We start from the raw sequence: 18417 nt of genomic DNA on the forward strand, positions 1-18417 counted from the left end.
GAATATTTATAAGACTTTGAGTTGACTTATGTACATATTAATTAATTAATTTGCATGAAAGATGAATTTTGAAATAAGTATTATTCTTGTTTAGAAAATCAATATTTTAAAAAATAATTGTTATTTTTTAAATGTGTTATTTTTTCAAAATCTTTACGGAACTTATATATATTTTTAAAAATATTCATAAAATTGCAAGTGAAAATTGTTAATGCACCTAATCACGTGTGATGCACTTAAAACTGGCAGGAGCGCGTGTGGGGTCATCCTTCTTGGCACGCACAGGCATGCGACACCAAACCATCATAGTTATACTTTGCTGAATTTAAACTGTGTGCTCTTTTCAAACCTCGAAAATACCGCGCCAATAAAATCCCCCGCCAATCACAAACTTCCCTCTCAAGGCTCTCTTCCAAACAAATATTTAATCTCTATTTTCATTTAATTTTTGCACCAATAAAAAAAAAAAAATCTCCCCTCCATCGATATCAGACTTGATAAACCCCCAGACAACCTAGAAATATTATATCAGCATATCAGACAAAATGACTATTCAATCCTCCATTCAGTTCCTGGTCTGTCACAATATTCAAACCCTAAATTTTTTCGAATACCAGACACCTAAAATTTAAAATCCGCGCCGCTCCTCTCAAAATTTAAAATCCCTCCCTCTCTTTCTTTCCCCTTTTCCCTATAAAATCAACACCCCCACATCCCGCTCTACTTACCACCAGGAAAAAAAAGAAGAAACCAGTATCTAGTTTTCTTAATCGAAAAACACTCTTTAGAAAAATGCCTGCAATCCCAGAAGAACCCCTCCTGGCTGAAAACCCTGACCGGTTCTGTATGTTCCCCATTCAGTACCCATCAATCTGGGAGATGTACAAGAAAGCTGAGGCCTCCTTTTGGACTGCTGAGGAGGTCGATCTCTCGTCGGATATCCGCCACTGGGAAAACCTGACTCCCGACGAGAAGCACTTCATCTCTCACGTCCTTGCCTTCTTCGCCGCCTCTGATGGGATTGTCCTCGAAAATCTCGCCGGACGTTTCATGAAAGAGGTCCAAGTCTCGGAGGCGCGTGCTTTTTACGGATTCCAGATCGCGATTGAGAATATCCACTCCGAGATGTACAGTCTTCTGTTGGAGACTTATATCAAGGATTCTGAGGAGAAGAATCGTCTGTTTCATGCTATCGAAACGGTGCCCTGTGTGGCTAAGAAGGCACAGTGGGCCTTGCGGTGGATTGACGGGAGCGAGAGTTTCGCGGAGAGGCTAGTTGCTTTCGCTTGCGTGGAAGGGATATTTTTCTCGGGGAGTTTTTGTGCGATATTTTGGTTAAAAAAGCGTGGATTGATGCCGGGGCTAACCTTTTCAAACGAGTTGATCTCGCGAGATGAAGGGCTTCATTGTGATTTCGCGTGCCTGCTCTACAGCTTGCTGAGGAAGAAGCTGAGTGAGGAGCAAGTGAAGGGGATAGTGAAGGATGCTGTGGATATTGAGAGGGAGTTTGTGGTGGACGCGCTGCCATGCGCATTGGTAGGGATGAACGGGGAGTTAATGAGTCAGTATATTGAGTTCGTAGCTGATAGGCTGTTGGGTGCGCTTGGGTGCGGGAAGGTGTACAATGTGGCTAATCCATTCGATTGGATGGAGCTGATATCTTTGCAAGGGAAGACTAATTTCTTCGAGAAAAGAGTAGGAGAGTATCAAAAGGCCTCAGTTATGTCTAGTATTAATGGGAATGGTGGGAATCATGTGTTTAAGATGGATGAAGATTTTTAGAGTTTGTTTGTGGAATTAGGATTATGAATCTCTTACTATTTTATTGTTATTATACAGGGTTTTTACCCCCCTTCAATTTGCTCGCTTCTGTGTCATGTTTTCGTACAGATGCTTTGAAACTTCGATTTCCAGACCCAAATTTCAAAATCGAACAAAGTCTTATAAAAAAAACATAAAAATTCTCAAAATAGAGGTAGTGTTCTTAGCACTTAAAATCACGTATCTGCACTTTCCCCCTTAATATTCAACGTGCATTAGATTGTATTGTGGCTAGTGTTTCATGCTACCGCTTTTGCGTATGTTAGGTTTCGTGTCAAGAGTATTTGTCTGCATTTCCGGTTTCATCAATGGAAGAATGTGGGGATCGACAAGGACCACACCATCTTTTCTTTCATTGATGGATGGAATTGAGAAGTTAGGGCCTGACAGAAAGTAGGCGGATTCTATATCTTAAACCTCACAGTTTGTTAATTGCTTTTGCTTTATGCTGTAGCAAACAGATGTGTACCACTACAACAATTTGTTCTTTGTGCATTATTATCAACGTGTAAATAGTTGCTTTATCAGAAGTCATTTGTTTACCTTATTTGGAATCTGAATTTATGAAAATGTGCCCTACATTTATATCAAGAATGAAGACTAAGAACACTTGAAAGTTGAAAAAACTGTGCCTGATTGGAAGTCATTGTGAAATGTGAATGATGTCAAATTAGCTGGCTAGCTTGATCATATCTAAAAAGCAACATTAAAGCCCAATACAATTCCTTTTCACTGCTTGTCATCTTTCTCTGGATTTTCCAATCAAGGCCGGGAACCATGCTATCTTTGTCAGCTTAATCTGCAATTTTGACAAGATATTACCATTCTAACCCTAAAAAGTCAACAAAAACACAAAAACAAAAGCAGTTCATATGCATATTGATGCGGACACCTTCCATAATATATTAAAATCAAATTTGAATGGTTAGATAGTCCACTCTTAAAAAGTATACTAGAAAGAATCTCAAATCAAATAAAATATCCCTAATGGATATTGATAAGCCTAATAATTAATAATAATCCAACAAACCTAAATTTAAATGAAGGTTCCAATATCTCTAAAAGACCTAATAATAATTAAAAATTAAATAAAACAATAGCCCAACTAATTTAAATAAGACTAAAGTTGTTTTTATAATTTATTGACAAAATCAAAGCCTAACTTTAAATGCTTAGTTCTTTATTGTCTTAATAACTGAAAAGGCTTTCTATATATTACTGAAAAGTTATGAAAGTCTACTTTCTAATGAAACTAGAATCACCTTAAACTTCCTTCTATAGCTTCAGTTATGACCAAAACATTAGCAAAATATCAAAACTGATAGATTGAAATCTAATTAATTCATTTTTTTTTGTAATTTCTAAATGCCCACCAACAAGCCCTTCTTGATCATGAATTAAATTAATTAGGGTTTGTTCTTTATTATTTAATATCCTTTTGAAGTCCACCTTAGCCCAAGTGTCTTGAAAAAGTCCATTGAAAGCCTTTTTGAACATCTTTAGCTCTAAGTCTTGTCACTGAATCAACTAGAACATTTAACGGATTTTTTAGTGTTGTTTGGATCGCGTTATTCCTTCTCTTCTTGAAAGGATTTGTCATCGAATCATCATTTATATCAAATAAAAAGAGATTAGAAACATTTAATGTAGCACTAATACCATATTCACCTGGTAAATTTACTTTGTAAGCATTGTCATTAATCCCATGATCTGAAAAGAACCATCTCCTCGATGCATCAATTTTGATATTTTTTGTTCAAGAAACCTTTCCTTCTTCATACATAACTAAACTCAATTTCCTAGTTCAAATCTTACTAATTTGCATCCTTTATTAACCTTTAATGCATAGTGCTTATTCTTTTTTCTTATTTGTTACCATATCTATGCTGTGAGTCTTTTACTACATTTGCTTTTTGATTATCATCAAGACTAACCTTTTCATCAATAGGTAAATGAATCAAATTTAATGGTGTTAAGGGATTAAAACTATAAGCAACCTCAAATGGTGGATACAATGCATATTATGATTATATGCAAATTCAATAAATGAAAAACAATCTTTCTAATTTTTAAGATTATTTTGAAGGATAACACTTAATAATTGAGTTAAAGTAATGTTTACTACTTTATTTTGAGCATTTATAAATGGATGACAAGTAGTAAAAATAAAAATTTAGTTATTAACTAACCCAAAACCCCCCTTCAAAAGTAGCTAAAAAACTTAACATCTCAATCAGATACATTGCTCCTTTGAAAACCATGTAATTGAACTAACTCCTTAAAAAACAGATGTGTTATATTTGTTGCATGATATGAAATGTGTTGTTTTAAAAAATACATCTACAATAATAAATATAGTCACTTTCTTTCCTTGATTTCATTAAATCTAAAATAAAGTCCATAGAAATCAATCTAAAGTTTCTTAGGAAAAAGTAAAGGTATATATAATCCATGAGGCATCATTTTAGACTTAACTTGTTTACATGTTATGCACATATACAAATTTTTTGCACATCTCTTTTCACGTTAGGCGAATAAGAATATCCATTTAAAACTACCAAAGTCTTAGTAATCCTAAAGTGTCATATTAATCTGCCACTATAAGGTTGCAATTCACACATTGAACAATTAAACACACATATTTTTTTTTATATTTAAATAAAAATCCATCACGCCTAAAAAATCCATTAGTTGCTGCAAGTTCACATTGGAAATAAATTTCATTAAAATCAGTATCATCAAGATATTATTCTTTCACATGCTTAAATCCTAAAAATCCAGTATTCAAAGTATTAAGAAGAACATACATTCATGATAATAAATCTGCAACTATATTTTCTTTATCTTGCTTGCATTTGATGACAAATGAGAATATCTTAATAAATTCCACTTACTTGGCATGTCTGTAAGTCAACTTATCTTGACTTTTCAAGTGTCTCAAAGATTGGCGATTAGTATAAATCACAAACTCCTAAAAAAAAAGGTAATCTTGCCAAGTCTCCAAAGTTTCCACTAATGTATATAACTTTTTATCATATATTGGATAGTTTAAAATTACACCTTTAAGCTTTTCACTAAAATAAGCTACGAGCTTTTTATCCTGTATTAAAAAGCTTTAATACCTATACCTAAAGCATTATATTCAATCTCAAAAGTTTTTGTAAAGTTAGGCAAAACAAGTATTGGGTTGAAATAAGCTTTTCTTTTAACAAATTAAAAGCTTTCTCTTGTGTAATTCACCATTTAAAACCTACCATTTTCCTTACAATTTTAGTTAATGGAACATCTATTATACTAAAATCTTTCATAAATCTTCTATAGAAACTACTCAATCCATGAAAACTTCTTACCTAACTTACGATCTTAGATGTAGGCCTCTTTTGTAGCCTTAACCTTAATCTCATCTATCTCAATACCTTTTGCACTAACATCATATCTAAGAAAAACAATCTTTTCCAAGTAAAAGTCATATTTTTTTAGATTAGAATACAAACTTTAATTTCTAAATGATTTATATGTTCATCTAATCCTTTACTATAAATCAATATATCATCAAAATAAATAAGTGCGAACCTACTAATGAACGAACACAATACATGGTTCATTAATATCATAAAAGTAATACATGTATTAATAAGTCCAAAAGGTATGACTAACCACTCATACAAATCATATTTAGTTTTAAAAATAGTTTTTCATTCATCATATTCTTTCATTATAATCTAATGATATCCACTTTTAAGATCAATTTTAGAAAACAAACAAGATCCATGCAAATCATCAAACATATCATTTACTCAAGGGATAAGATGTCTATACTTTACTGTTATGTTATTGATTGTTCTACAATTAACTCATATTATTCAAATACTATCTTTCTTAGATACTAAAAGTATAAAAACAACACATGGACTCATGTTCTCTTGAATTGAACCTTTACATTAACTCCACTTGACTTTGAAGCTCCTTTATTTTCTCAGGATTACTTCTATAGGTTGGTCTATTAGGAATAACTGAACTTGATATTAGATCAATCTGATGTTCTATTCCTTTTGTAGGTGGCAATCAACTTGGAATTTTATAGAAAATACATCTTTAAATTCCTGTAATAAAGAAACACATATAGTATGAACACATGAATCAAGTTTGTTAGTTTTAAAGTATGTTTTCTTATACAAGAGTAAAATCATAGGCATATTAAAAAAAAAATAAGCATGTATAAGATCACTTTGTGTTGCATAAAAATTAAGATGTTTACCCACTTTTCCTAAACACTTTTCTTTTATCACCTCTTTTCTCCACTTATTTTCTCTCCACATTCGACCTTTCCCTTTTTTTTTTTTTTTTTAAATCTTGGTTGAAGCCTTCAAATTTGTCTTTAATGGCTGAAACTTTACCTTTTGGTGTTTCACATTCACAGATCACCTTATTTTCACTCAGCCTCATATCCTCACCATTATTTTATAAGAAGGTTTGTTCAACTTCTTTTGCTTTATTGAGCTTCAACTGATATTTATACATTTGTCTAGGTGATAATGGTGCAAACATGTATGTTTTCCCATCATTTTCTAGTGTATACATATTTGTAAAACTACCATGTTTTTCCTAGCAAATTGCCAAGTTCTTCCCAACAATAAACGTATGACATGCATAAGAACAACATAACATAAAACCTCATCCTTATATCTCACTAATTAGAATGAGATTAAAACCTCTTTAATCACCTTAACTTTCCACATTTATTCAATCATTGAAGCTTATACAGTGTAGCATGATTAGTAGTAGTTAAGTTCAACTTTCTAACAAAAATTATGCAAACAACATAATACAACAACTATTATCAATAATCAAACTATATACCCTATTTTTGATATGACATCAAGTATGAAAGATATTTTTCCAACATTCAAATAACTCCTTATAACAAAAAAAATTCACCATTAACAACATATGCAACATTACTAGCATCTTCAAGTGTTATCATACTTTCACTTCAGATTCATCACTAGTTGACTTTATTTTTCCATCATATCTCAAAATCATAATCCTTTTATTTAAACATTTGGATGCGTAATGCCCAAGTCCTTGACATCTAAAATACTTAGTCTCTTATTTATACTTTCACTGAACATTATTTCTTTCTTTTTTTAGATTGTCACAACCTATATTTTAACATTAATCAATTATAAGACAACCAAAAACCTAGGTTAAACCATGTTTCGGTTAACCTGTGGAAAATCCAATAAAAATAGGGTAAAAACCTATTGATTATTTTCCTTCTTTTTTTATTTTTCAACATTATCATTTTGAATTTTTTTATAACACAAAAAAAGATTTGGTTGACTTGGGTTCACTCAAGTCAACCCACTCGACTTGTGACTCGATAATTATCCCAGATTTACTCTTGGGTTAAGGCATAGAAAAAACCAAGGAGACCAAATACCTATAAACAAAATATTAAATGATAAAATAAAAAATTTAAATGATTAAAAAAAGCATTTGACAGAGTACGAACCTCACTTGAAAAAAAAAACTAAGAGGATAAACAAAAATTTTGAATTGAATAGAAAAATTGAAAAAAAAAACAAATTAAAAAAATGAATCCAACATGAAAAATAAAAACCAAGAGAATGATGACCAAATCTTAACAAAATAAAAAAAAATAAAGATTATGGATCTAAGAATGAAATTGAATAACAATTAAAATTTGATAAAAAAAAGTTGAACAATAAAAAATTAGAAATCAAAACATTGATTGTCAAACCTTAAATATCATCAAATATTGAATTGAAAGGAAAAATTAAAATGAAAAATCATATTTACAAAAGAATAAAAAATAAAATAAAAACAATTTCCAACGAACTTAATGATGATGAATGAATTTTTTTTTTAAAATGATTAAAACCAACTCGATCCAACTATAAGAACTAGTGACATGGGCTATGAGGCCAGATCACAACATAAAAGGTAAATAAATAAAAATAACAATGCAAAATCCCCAACCAACCAAAATAATTAGAGATAAACTTGAAAAAACAAATTATAAAAAGAAGTGGTTTAAAAAATATAGACTTGGAAATAAAAAGAACCAAATTTGACATAAAAAGAAAATAAAAGAAAATTATAAGGGATGAAATTGAGAAATATTTTCAATAAAAAAAGTATAAGAACAACTAAAATTAACAATAAAAAGAGTGAGGATCATATTTGATACAAAAAAATATCAAGGGATAAAATTCAAAGTCAAATTAATTTAATGAAGGATTCAAGACCAAACACACTATAATTAAAAGAATGAAGATAAAATCTAATACAAAAATCAAGTGCAAAGGTATGAAAAAAAAATAAACTCAATAAATGATTTAAGACCAAATACATTTCAATTAAAAAAAATGATAACCAAATATATATAAAAATCAAGTGTCAAGAGATGAAATTGAAAAAAAAAAAATTAACTCAATAAAATATTTAAGATCAAATACATTGCAATAAAAAACATGAGGACCTAATTTAACTTAATAAACAAATAATCATGTTTTTTTTTTTTATGCAATAGCCGACACGGTTTTTTTGAAGTTTGTCAACACACTATTTTGTTTTTGTAAAAGACAAAAGAGCTCCTTGCTCAAAGGACAAATAAATTATTATATTATAGTAAAAAATAAAAAGTATATTCAGACCATTTTATTCTCTATAAATTCTATAATAACTAATGTATCCTTTTAATAAAGGTAATTATACCGCTAATTGCAAACATAACCATTTTTTTAATAAAAGTAAAAGAGTAAAAACAATGTGTCTAGAAGCACAATAAATCACTGGTGTCTTTCTATATATATATATATATATATATATATATATTTTTTTTTGTAATATTAGCCTACCAGGTTTTCTTTCTGTTTTTTTTTTCAAAGGAAAAGACAAATTTATGACTTGTGAATTTTACATGCTTTACACTTTGCCACTTTCTCTTCCGCTAAATTCAATGTCCAAGGCCTCTAATAGTCTGTCTACTTATTAATCTTAATATTATAAATAACTAAAAGATCTCAGTCTTTTATTGAGAACTGCACTGTGTAGTCCACAATAAAAACTGAGCTGTTATTTTTTTTTTCTTCTTGTTTTTTTTAAGTTATTTTTTTCCTTTTTTTTAATTAATGTTTTTTTTTAATTTGTTTTGTTAATATTAATTTTTTTTATTTAGTTATCAAATTTTCATGATACAGGTTTTGGGTTTGATGGGTTAACCCTGGATTTTTTTTTGTTTTTCTTTTTGATTAATTTTTTCGAGTGCAGTCCACAGTGAAACGCTTAGCTGTTTTTTTTTTTTTTTTTTTGCTTTGTTTTTTAAGTTGTTTTTATTTTTTGTTTTTTTAAGCTGTTTTGTTTTCTTTGTTTTTTTTAATGAATATTTTTTTTTGTTTATTTTTTTTAATGTTTAATTTTTTTTCTATTTAGTTATCAAACTTTCATTACATGAGTTCCGAATTTGATGCATTAACCCAGATTTTTTTTCTGGTTTTTCTTTTTAATTAATTTTTTTGTTTAATTTAGTTTGTTAATGTTAATGTTAATTTTTTTTTTCTATTTAGTTATCAAACTTTCATGACACGGATTTCGTGTTTGACGTGTTAACCCAACACTATTTCTGGGTTAACTCGTAAATTTTTTTTTTCCTATTTAGTTATCAAACTTTCATGACACGAATCCCAGATTTGATGGGTTAACCTGGTTTGAAGGGTTAACTCAGTTAATTCAGATTTATTTTTTATTTTTCTTCATTAATTTTTTTCTTCGTGAAGGCTTTTTTTTTTAATTAATATTTTTTTGTTTAGTATTTTTGTTTTGTTTTTTTGCTTTTTAATTATTTTTTTAAAATTTAGTTTTTTAATACTGAGTTTTTTTGTATTTAGTTATCAAACTTTCATGTCACGAATCCCAAGTTTGATGAATTAACCTGATTTGATGGGTTAACCCAGTTAATTTAGATTTTTTTTTTGTTTTTCTTCATTAGTTTTTTTTCTTCTTGTAGTTTTTTTTTCCCTTTGTTTTTGTTCTTTTTTAATTAATCTTTTTTTGTTCATTTTAGTTTATTAATGTTAATTGTTTTCTATTTAGTTATCACACTCTCATGACACGAATCTCAGATTTGACGGGTTAACCTAATTTGGTGGGCTAACCCAGTTGATTCATATGTGTTTTCTTTTTCTTTATTAGTTTTTTTTTTCAATTTCATCTTTAAATATTGTAATTAACTATAATTAAAAGACACCAATCTTTTTTCTTCCAATTTTATGACACGAATCCCAAGTTTGATGGGTTAAACCAGTTGATTAAGATTTTTTTTTCTTTTTCTTAAGTAGCTTTTTTCTTTTGATTTCATCTTTTTAATATCGATTTGATTAAGAATTAAACTTTAAGATTTTTTTTGTATACTAGTCATTAAATTATTGTGATCTCATAAGGAGATTTTACTATACCCCTCTTTGCAAAGCACTATTCATCGGAATAATGCTTTGTTTTATTGTTTTTTTCATTCCAATTAATCTTTTTTTTTTTAATTTCATTTATGTAATATTAAATTTTTTTTCTTTTTAATTATCACATTTTTATAACAAAACCTTACAACTAGACTCATATCAAAGGCTTCGGGTTTGATGTTGCAACAAAACTCACTTAAACTTGGGTCATGCAAATTTAATATTATAAATATAACTTTTGGATCATGAGTAACAGATAGACCCAATGCTTTTAAGTATAATTTTATAGAAAAACCTAACACTCTTAAATTTTAACTTTTTTAAATATTTTTTATATAAAAAAATTGACCCGCAGCATAGCGCGAGCTATGTTTCTAGTTATAAGCTATTTCTTATGCCATTATATTCACGTTGTGTTGTTTTATTTTTAGAAAAATACCTTACGTACATTTTCTTTATCTAGTGTTGCATAAGTTTTTGCACCCCACATTCTTTTATTTAAACTTTGTTTATTTTTATTTTTTAAAAATAATTTTTTTTACTTTAATTTTTTTTTTGGTATTTTTAAATCATTTTGATATGTTGATGGTAGAAATAATTTTTTTAAAAATAAAAAACATTATTTTAATATATTTTCAAGCAAAACACATTTTAAAAATAATCATTATAACACTCCCTTAAACAAAACTTAATTTGCGAACTTCGAACAACATGCATGCATATAAAACAAGATTGTATATCTTTGAGGGGTGTAGCTTAATTAGTCAGACACTGAGTTTGCTCCCTAGAGGTCACCGGTTTGAGTTCTATAAATCTTAGGGTCACTGGAAGCTTATATAGTCATTAACTTTAAGACCCGTGAGATTAGTCGAGGTACGTGCAAGTCCAAACACCCACGTTAATTAAAAATAAAAACAAGATTGTATTTAATTTGATAATAAGTTTTAATCCATTAATATCAGGAAATTAGTCAAATTACCTCTATATTTGTTGAAACGAGAATGAGACTCTTGATTTTTATTTTTAAATAAGAATAATTTACATTGATTGATTAAATATTTGTTAATTACTCATGTCGAGTTAACAATAGTACTATTTTGAAGGAGTTGAACAAAATTAAAAAGATTGTAACAGATAAAGATTGAGAGCTTGAGTATAAAAAAACAACAACCTAGCATTTGAGATTTTTTTTAACTGCATCAACTACCAGGTGAGCCTAATTTGCACTTCTTTAGGAGTGAACTCCTCTAAGCTCACGCCGAGCCGGAATCTATTGAAGTTGAAAGATCAATTCCCCGACTCAATGGCTTATTATGCCCCTGAAATAATTCAAAATTTGTTTTAAAAGATATTTTAGTGTAAAATAAAAAAGAATTTCTTTATTTTTCCTTTTATGCAAGCTAGTTAGGTGGAGAGAGACTTTTTATGATTTCCCATTAAAATTATTCTATATAACATATTCTTACGTCATAAATGAAAGGGAAGACCAATCATGTGAAAAAATTGCCTTGATGGACGTGCCATAACATCATCACGTGCTTATGATGACATTTCAAGTTCTCATTTTCCACCTGCCTAAAGCTGTAATGCTTATGTACAAACTTACTCAAAATGTTGTTCGAAAATGTGGTGTAGGTTGCTTTTCAAAGTGTTTTTTATTTAAAAAAAGTATGCTAATAATATTATTTTATTTTTTAAAAATTATTTTTGAGATCAGTACATAAAATAATTTAAAAACATAAAAACATATTAATTCCGAGCAAAAAAAAAAAAAATTAAATTTATTAAAAGCGCTTTTCAAACGCAATCTCCCGGACTCAAATGCTTCCAAAAACTGTTTTTTTTTCTCCCTTGGGATTTCTGTAGCTCAAGCTGCTCTTAATTACACACAGGCTTTTCTATGGAAAATTAGCAGGTCCAAGATGAGAGGCTCTCTAGACAAGAGAGGTGCCAAGAAACAGAGCTTAATATGGGCATCCATTAGCCAGCCTACTCTGATACTTCATATGTTAATCCATTTATGTGTCCTGGCTGATTTAAAATGAAACAAAGAATTGGTTGAATTTCAATTGTTTTCCTGCTACTTCCACTGGCAGTAAATTTGGATATGGTATCAACAAATATAAATTACTTCAGAATGTGTAGCTAGCAAAGGAAAAAAAAGAAGAAAAGGCTATGCATTAAATTAGTAGCTAAAGCAAAAATATGTAGCTAGATCTTATCCTTTCCCAATTTATTAGTTGTGACATTAATATCATTTTGTTGCAAAGTATTTTTTAAAAATATATTCAAATCTCTGGAGAGTTCAGTGCTCAAACATCGTATTCCCAGAAATTCAGTCTGAAGAAAATGCAATTAATTTAAAGTTTCTTCTTCCTTATAAACTGCTTTCTTTATTATCTAGCATCTCTTCGTTGCTTTGTGCCCAACCCAATGCTCCTTTAACTGTTCAAGAAAAGGAAAGCAAACTCTCTGTCTCTGAGAAAAAAAAAAAAAAAAAAACTACTTTAAAAAACAATTCTACCACAGTATTATACAAACTCTAAATTGTTTTCCTACTACTTCCAATTGCTACCACAATAGTATACTGGCACTCTGCTTTAGTGACAGGTAAGCTTATTTACTATGAATTGCTACCCATATTCAGAATAAAGAAGCCTCCTTGAATGTGTACTGTGGTAGTGGTTTTACATTTGCCATAAGGTCACTCTCTGTCAATCCTGACAATATTTCAAGAAATTGTGATGCCGAAGATTGAAGAAGAAGAGAGGATCTTGTGTGATGCCAAAACAAGTTGCGTTTTTTAGATGGGAAAGAAAAGAAAACTTTTTTGTGATTTTCAAGAAAAATAAAAATATGATAACGATTGTATGATTGAGGGAGTCGAGAACTAAGGTTCTTTCATTTAGGGATCTTTTAAACGAGAGAAGGGTAACTTAAGATAATATTTGGTTTAAGTGAAAACTAAAGAACGTAGAAAACATGCCAGCGATGAAGTATCCAAGTCATGACATAACCATGCAATATTGCAAAGAAAGAATAAAGAAATGAGAGAACAAAATGGCCATCTCTTACCCCATTTCATGCCAGGCTACATGTTGAAAGCTTCCAACACTGCGTGAATTGACTTGGTTGAAGCAAAAAAGCATAGACTACAGTAACCCATCCGAGTTAGCATTATCCTAGTTCCATCAATGCCATCCTACCTCCAGTTTATGTAGAGTGTAGGAAACCAAGAGAGAAACAAGAATCTTGATACTTCACAAGAATTGAATTACCCAAGGATATACATACATGGAAATAGATCAGCCAGGATCAATTATACGAAATTAAAGGGAATATAAGCTGGCCATGATCATCGAAATAGCCTCACCTCGTATGAAGATCTGTTGACTTGGAGAATGCAGCACCAACTTTCCAATTGACTCATCAACACTGAAAGAAAAACACTAACTACATTTGAACTCTTCAAGAATTAAGCCCAATGGTCTTATGGATGGATACTTGAAAAAGCCAGACTTCATTTATCCCCGGGGCTAATCTTACGGGCACTTCACTCTCCTAGTTAATAACTATCATTCAAGAAACTAAAAAATAGTGATTATTAAAAAATTTAGAGAGAGATTTTATAAGTGAGCTGTATACCAGTAAATAAAAATCTCCAATAACAATAGAAAAACTTGATTCTGCAATTAAGCACACCATTCCTCCTATATTAACCCCTCTCAATAATCCATGCTCGTACTCTTCCCTCTCAAAGCAGAGACAATAAGACAAATGGAGGGAGACCAACATGAAACTATGCAGCTAAATATGATAAAGAAACTAGCTTCACTAGGTATGATGGTGGCAACGAAAAGAAAACAGTAATAACAACCATGTATCTTAACAAGAATACCCAACATGAAAGTCGAGATTAGAGAGAGAAGTTAGAGAGAGATGCTCTCCTCCCCCGCAGCTGTTCCCTTGTGTTTTCTAATCTCCAGCCACTGTTTTGCTCTTTTGATCTACTGTTTCTTGTCTTCTTCCCATTAATGGCGAACAAAAAGAAAAAATCGGGACCCTCCAAATATGAGATAAAGCGACAAAAGTCTCTAGCTGCTTCTCAGCTTGTGAATAATTCTGCTATTCTAGCTTTGACAGCTCCGCCTTCGTCTGGTACTGTTCATGCTACAGTACCCCCAAATTCAAATTCTGATCTCAGTCCGCCTATAGTTTTACCCCCTCAGAGTCCATGCCCTACTCACCCTATCCCTTCATCTTCTTATGGTTCTGAGCCTCAGCATCGTGGTGACTCACCAAGTATCAACCATGTTTTTGTGGAAGACTGGTCCGAAGATGAAGATCCGGATGATGAGGAATTGGAATATGACTTAGCTGAGGAGGAGTATGCCGGGGGATCTAAATTTTTCACTTCACCAGTGAATGTGACTCCTCTCATTCCCATTGCTCCAGTCTCAGAGGACCCACCGTCTACTATTCATTCCCCTGCAAGTGCTCAGATAACTGCCATAGCTGCCCCAGCGGATTCCCTGCTGCCTATTGTTGTTTCTCCTGTAGACGCTCAGACCACCCCTGGCTCTTTCCTCACAAGAGAGACTCCAGCTCTCGTTGTCTCCCCTGCTCCTGCCACGTCAGCACCAGTTGGTCCTGTGAATGGTGCTGCTTCATTGGCGACTACTGTAAGTGCAGCTGAACACCCTCCTGAGTCTTCTCCTTCTAGTTGGCGTAATCTTTTTGCTTCTAATCGCAATATTACTACCTGCCTTAAGCTCATGCATTACTCTGCATTTACTGAAACAAACGGGTGTGATTTGGTTGGGGATGATTTAGATGCAAAATGTGATTTCTGGAAGTTGTGTCTTATTGGGTATGTTGCTAGAAGTTCTCCTGGCTACAAAGCCTTGCAGAATGTTATAGTTAATTCATGGAAATGTGAAGCATCTCTAACAATGCATGAATCAGGCTGGTTGATATTTAAGTTTGCTACTGATGCTGATAAATTGAGCATATTAGCTGGGGGTCCCTATCTAATTTATGGCAGACCTTTGATTCTCAGACCAATGCCTGTTTTTTTTTTTTTTTTTTTATTTCTCTTCCTCGGATATGCACACGGTTCCAGTATGGGTTAAGTTCCCCAACCTTCCACTTCAGTGTTGGTCCCTTAAGTGTTTGTCCAAGATTGCTAGTGTCCTTGGGAGACCGGTTCAGAGTGACATGCTTACACACACTATGTCCAGGCTCTCCTACGCCAGGGTGCTGGTTGAAGTCAATTTATTATCTAATTTGCCTTATTCTATTGATATCAATCTACCGAATGGCAGCCTACTCAAGCAGCAAGTCATTTATGAAACTCTCCCCCGGTTTTGCAAGCACTGCAGAACTCTCGGCCATTTTACATCCACTTGTCCCAAATCAGTTTCATTGACTGATTCTAACAAACAGGCGACACATGTCTCAGCCCCTGCTCCAAGTGCCAACACAGTTAAAAAATCTGTTTTTGACCGTTTGGGACCTCAAAAAGACTCTCCTGTTGTTGTATGCCCTGAGGGCAATCTGCCTCTTAATTCTGCTCCTATTCTGTTTGAGCCTGAGCTTGTGTCTGTAAGTGGTGTTGTTGATCCTGTCTCTAGCGGATGGAATATTGTGCAGAGCAAAAGAATCAGGCGCAAAACTGCCCCTTCCAAGCATCGTGTTAGACCCTCCCATGTTGATCACTGCACGGGTCCAGCTGTGCATGCTCCTGTGGACTCTAGGGGCCACCGTTCTCCCACTGGTTCCCACATCCAACCAGGGCCAAATTCTAATGTTTTGGCTGGCTCACGGTTTGACAAAGGCAAGTTTGTTGTTGTGTCGGTTGCTCCTAGGTCCTCCATCAGCTGGGGTTTCTAGTGTGCCCTTATGGAGACAGGCTCAACCGCGCACTGGTGGCGTTTCTGGCAGAGGCGAGGGGTTGCCTCCCACCCCCCTTTCTTGATGTTAATTCGCTGTTGGAACGTTAGAGGGTTGAACATTTGAAGCAGCATGAGGTTGTGTAAACCTCATGCGGAAGCATAAATTGGATGTTTGTTGTCTTTTAGAAACTAAATTAGTTTCTTCTAAAGTTTCATCAATGCGGCAATTTCGGTTGAAAAATTGGAAGGTTTTGTCTAATGTTGCAGCAGCGTCTACAGCTAGAATTGTGGTCTTCTGGAATCCAGCGACTGTTAATATTGATTTGCTTGGCTTCTCAGCTCAAGGTCTTCATGTTCTTATTTCCAGCCTAGTTCATCAGTTCAAGTTCTATGCCTTTTTTGTCTACAAGTTTAATACTATTATTGCCAGGAGAGCTCTGTGGGATGATTTGGGGAACTGGAGTCCTAATTCCTCTTGGCTCATTTTAGGGGACTTTAACTCTCTGTTATCTCAGACAAACAAGCACCGTGGGGAAGCTGTTTCTACCTATGAGACATCTGATTTCCGGTAGTGTTGCTCAGACTTAGGGCTTGCTGACCTAAATTATTATGGCAGCCACTTCACATGGTCCAATGGCAATGTTTGGAGCAAGCTTGACCGTGTCCTCGCCAATCCTCTCTGGTCTCTTTCACATACATCAGTGCACGTCCACTTTGATAATCTAGGAGCATTTTCTGACCATTCTCCTGCCACTGTTTCATTCCACCCACAACAGCTCATGGGTAAGAAATGTTTCAAATTTTTCAATATGTGGACTACTCACTCTCGCTTCTTGGAGCTGGTTGCAGAAGCATGGCAGCTTGTGACTCACGGTTCCCCAATGTTTACTCTTTGTAAACGTCTCAAGCACCTTAAGGGGCCTTTGCGAGATCTCAACAAACTACATTTCAGCCACATCTTGGAGCGGGTTGCATGGGCTGAAGCTGCCCTGGATGAGCACCAAACTCTTCTCTCGTCTGACATGGACAACTCCCAATTGCATGCTATTGACAAACAGCTTCGTCAAAGTCTTCTTCACCTTAAAGCATGTGAGCGCCAGTTTTTTTCCAAAAAGCTGAAAAGTCAATTCTTGAAGGAATGCGACTGGCACTTCTTTTTTCCATTCTCTCATGAACCGGAGGCATAGACAGAATTGCATTCCAGCCATTCAACGCAGTGATGGCACTCTCACTTCCTCTTCTGCTGAGGTGGGGGCTGTCTTTGTGGACTTTTATTGCCAACTTCAAAAGTCACTGCCCCTATTAAGGTTGACTTTATTCAGCAGGGTCCATGTCTAGATGTTGCTTCCCATGCTTCTCTTCTTGCTCCTGTTTCTGACTTGGACATAAAGAATGCTTTATTTGATATTGATGATGGTAAAGCTCCTGGTCCCGATGGCTTCTCCTCATGCTTTTTCAAAAAGTCTTGGGCTGTGATATATGTAGATTTCTGCCTTGTTGTCTGGGATTTCTTCCAGTTGGGTGCCATGCTTAAACAAATAAATCATTCTATCATTGCGTTGATTCCCAAATCAGCCAATACTTCATCTGCTTCAGATTTTCATCCAATCTCTTGCTGTAATGTCATTTATAAAGTTATTGCCAAGCTTCTTGCAGCGAGATTATCTCAAGCTCTTGTGTCTAGTATTAGTCCAATGCAGAATGCTTTCCTTGGAGGGCGTTTGATGACGGATATTATTCATCTTCTGCAAGAGCTCCTGTGTAATTATGAACGAAAGCGCACCTCTCCCCGCTGCCTGATGAAGATTGACTTCAAAAAAGCTTTTGACTCGGTTCAATGGCCCTTTCTCCGTCAGCTTCTTCTTCTGCTTGGGTTTCCAAGCCGGTTTGTCCAGCTTGTAATGCAATGTGTTGAGACTGCCTCCTATTCCGTTGCTGTTAATGGAAGCATTTACGATTTCTTTCCGGGGAAAAATGGAGTTCAGCAAGGGGATCCTCTATCCCCCTACCTTTTTCTGGTTTGTATGGAATATTTCTCAAGAATGCTTCGCAAGGCTTCCCTATCCCCTGGATTTCGTTTCCACCCGAAGTGTAACTCTCTTGGGGTCTGCCATCTAGCCTTTGCCGATGATGTAATCTTGCTCTTAAGAGGGGATAGGCCTTCGGTGTCTTGCTTGTTTCAGCAATTGCTCACTTTTGGTGAGATTTCAGGGCTGAACATT

The 18417-nt window shown here is 33.4% G+C and overlaps 1 protein-coding gene across 1 annotated transcript; it reads left to right on the forward strand.

Moving 5' to 3' along the window:
• The first annotated feature begins 513 nt into the window (after positions 1–513).
• Positions 514–1861, forward strand: LOC118038139 (ribonucleoside-diphosphate reductase small chain). The gene has a single exon (XM_035044431.2). It carries the CDS (start codon positions 793–795, stop codon positions 1780–1782), a length of 990 nt encoding a protein of 329 aa, XP_034900322.1. The 5' UTR covers positions 514–792; the 3' UTR covers positions 1783–1861.
• The last annotated feature ends 16556 nt before the right edge of the window (positions 1862–18417 follow it).

Source organism: Populus alba, chromosome 17 (genome assembly GCF_005239225.2).
Source record: "Populus alba chromosome 17, ASM523922v2, whole genome shotgun sequence".
Taxonomy (NCBI): Eukaryota; Viridiplantae; Streptophyta; class Magnoliopsida; order Malpighiales; family Salicaceae; genus Populus; species Populus alba.

Coding starts and splice junctions, on each gene's coding strand:
- LOC118038139 (XM_035044431.2), top strand. CDS start 793: ATGCCTGCAATCCCAGAAGAACCCCTCCTGGCTGAAAACCCTGACCGG.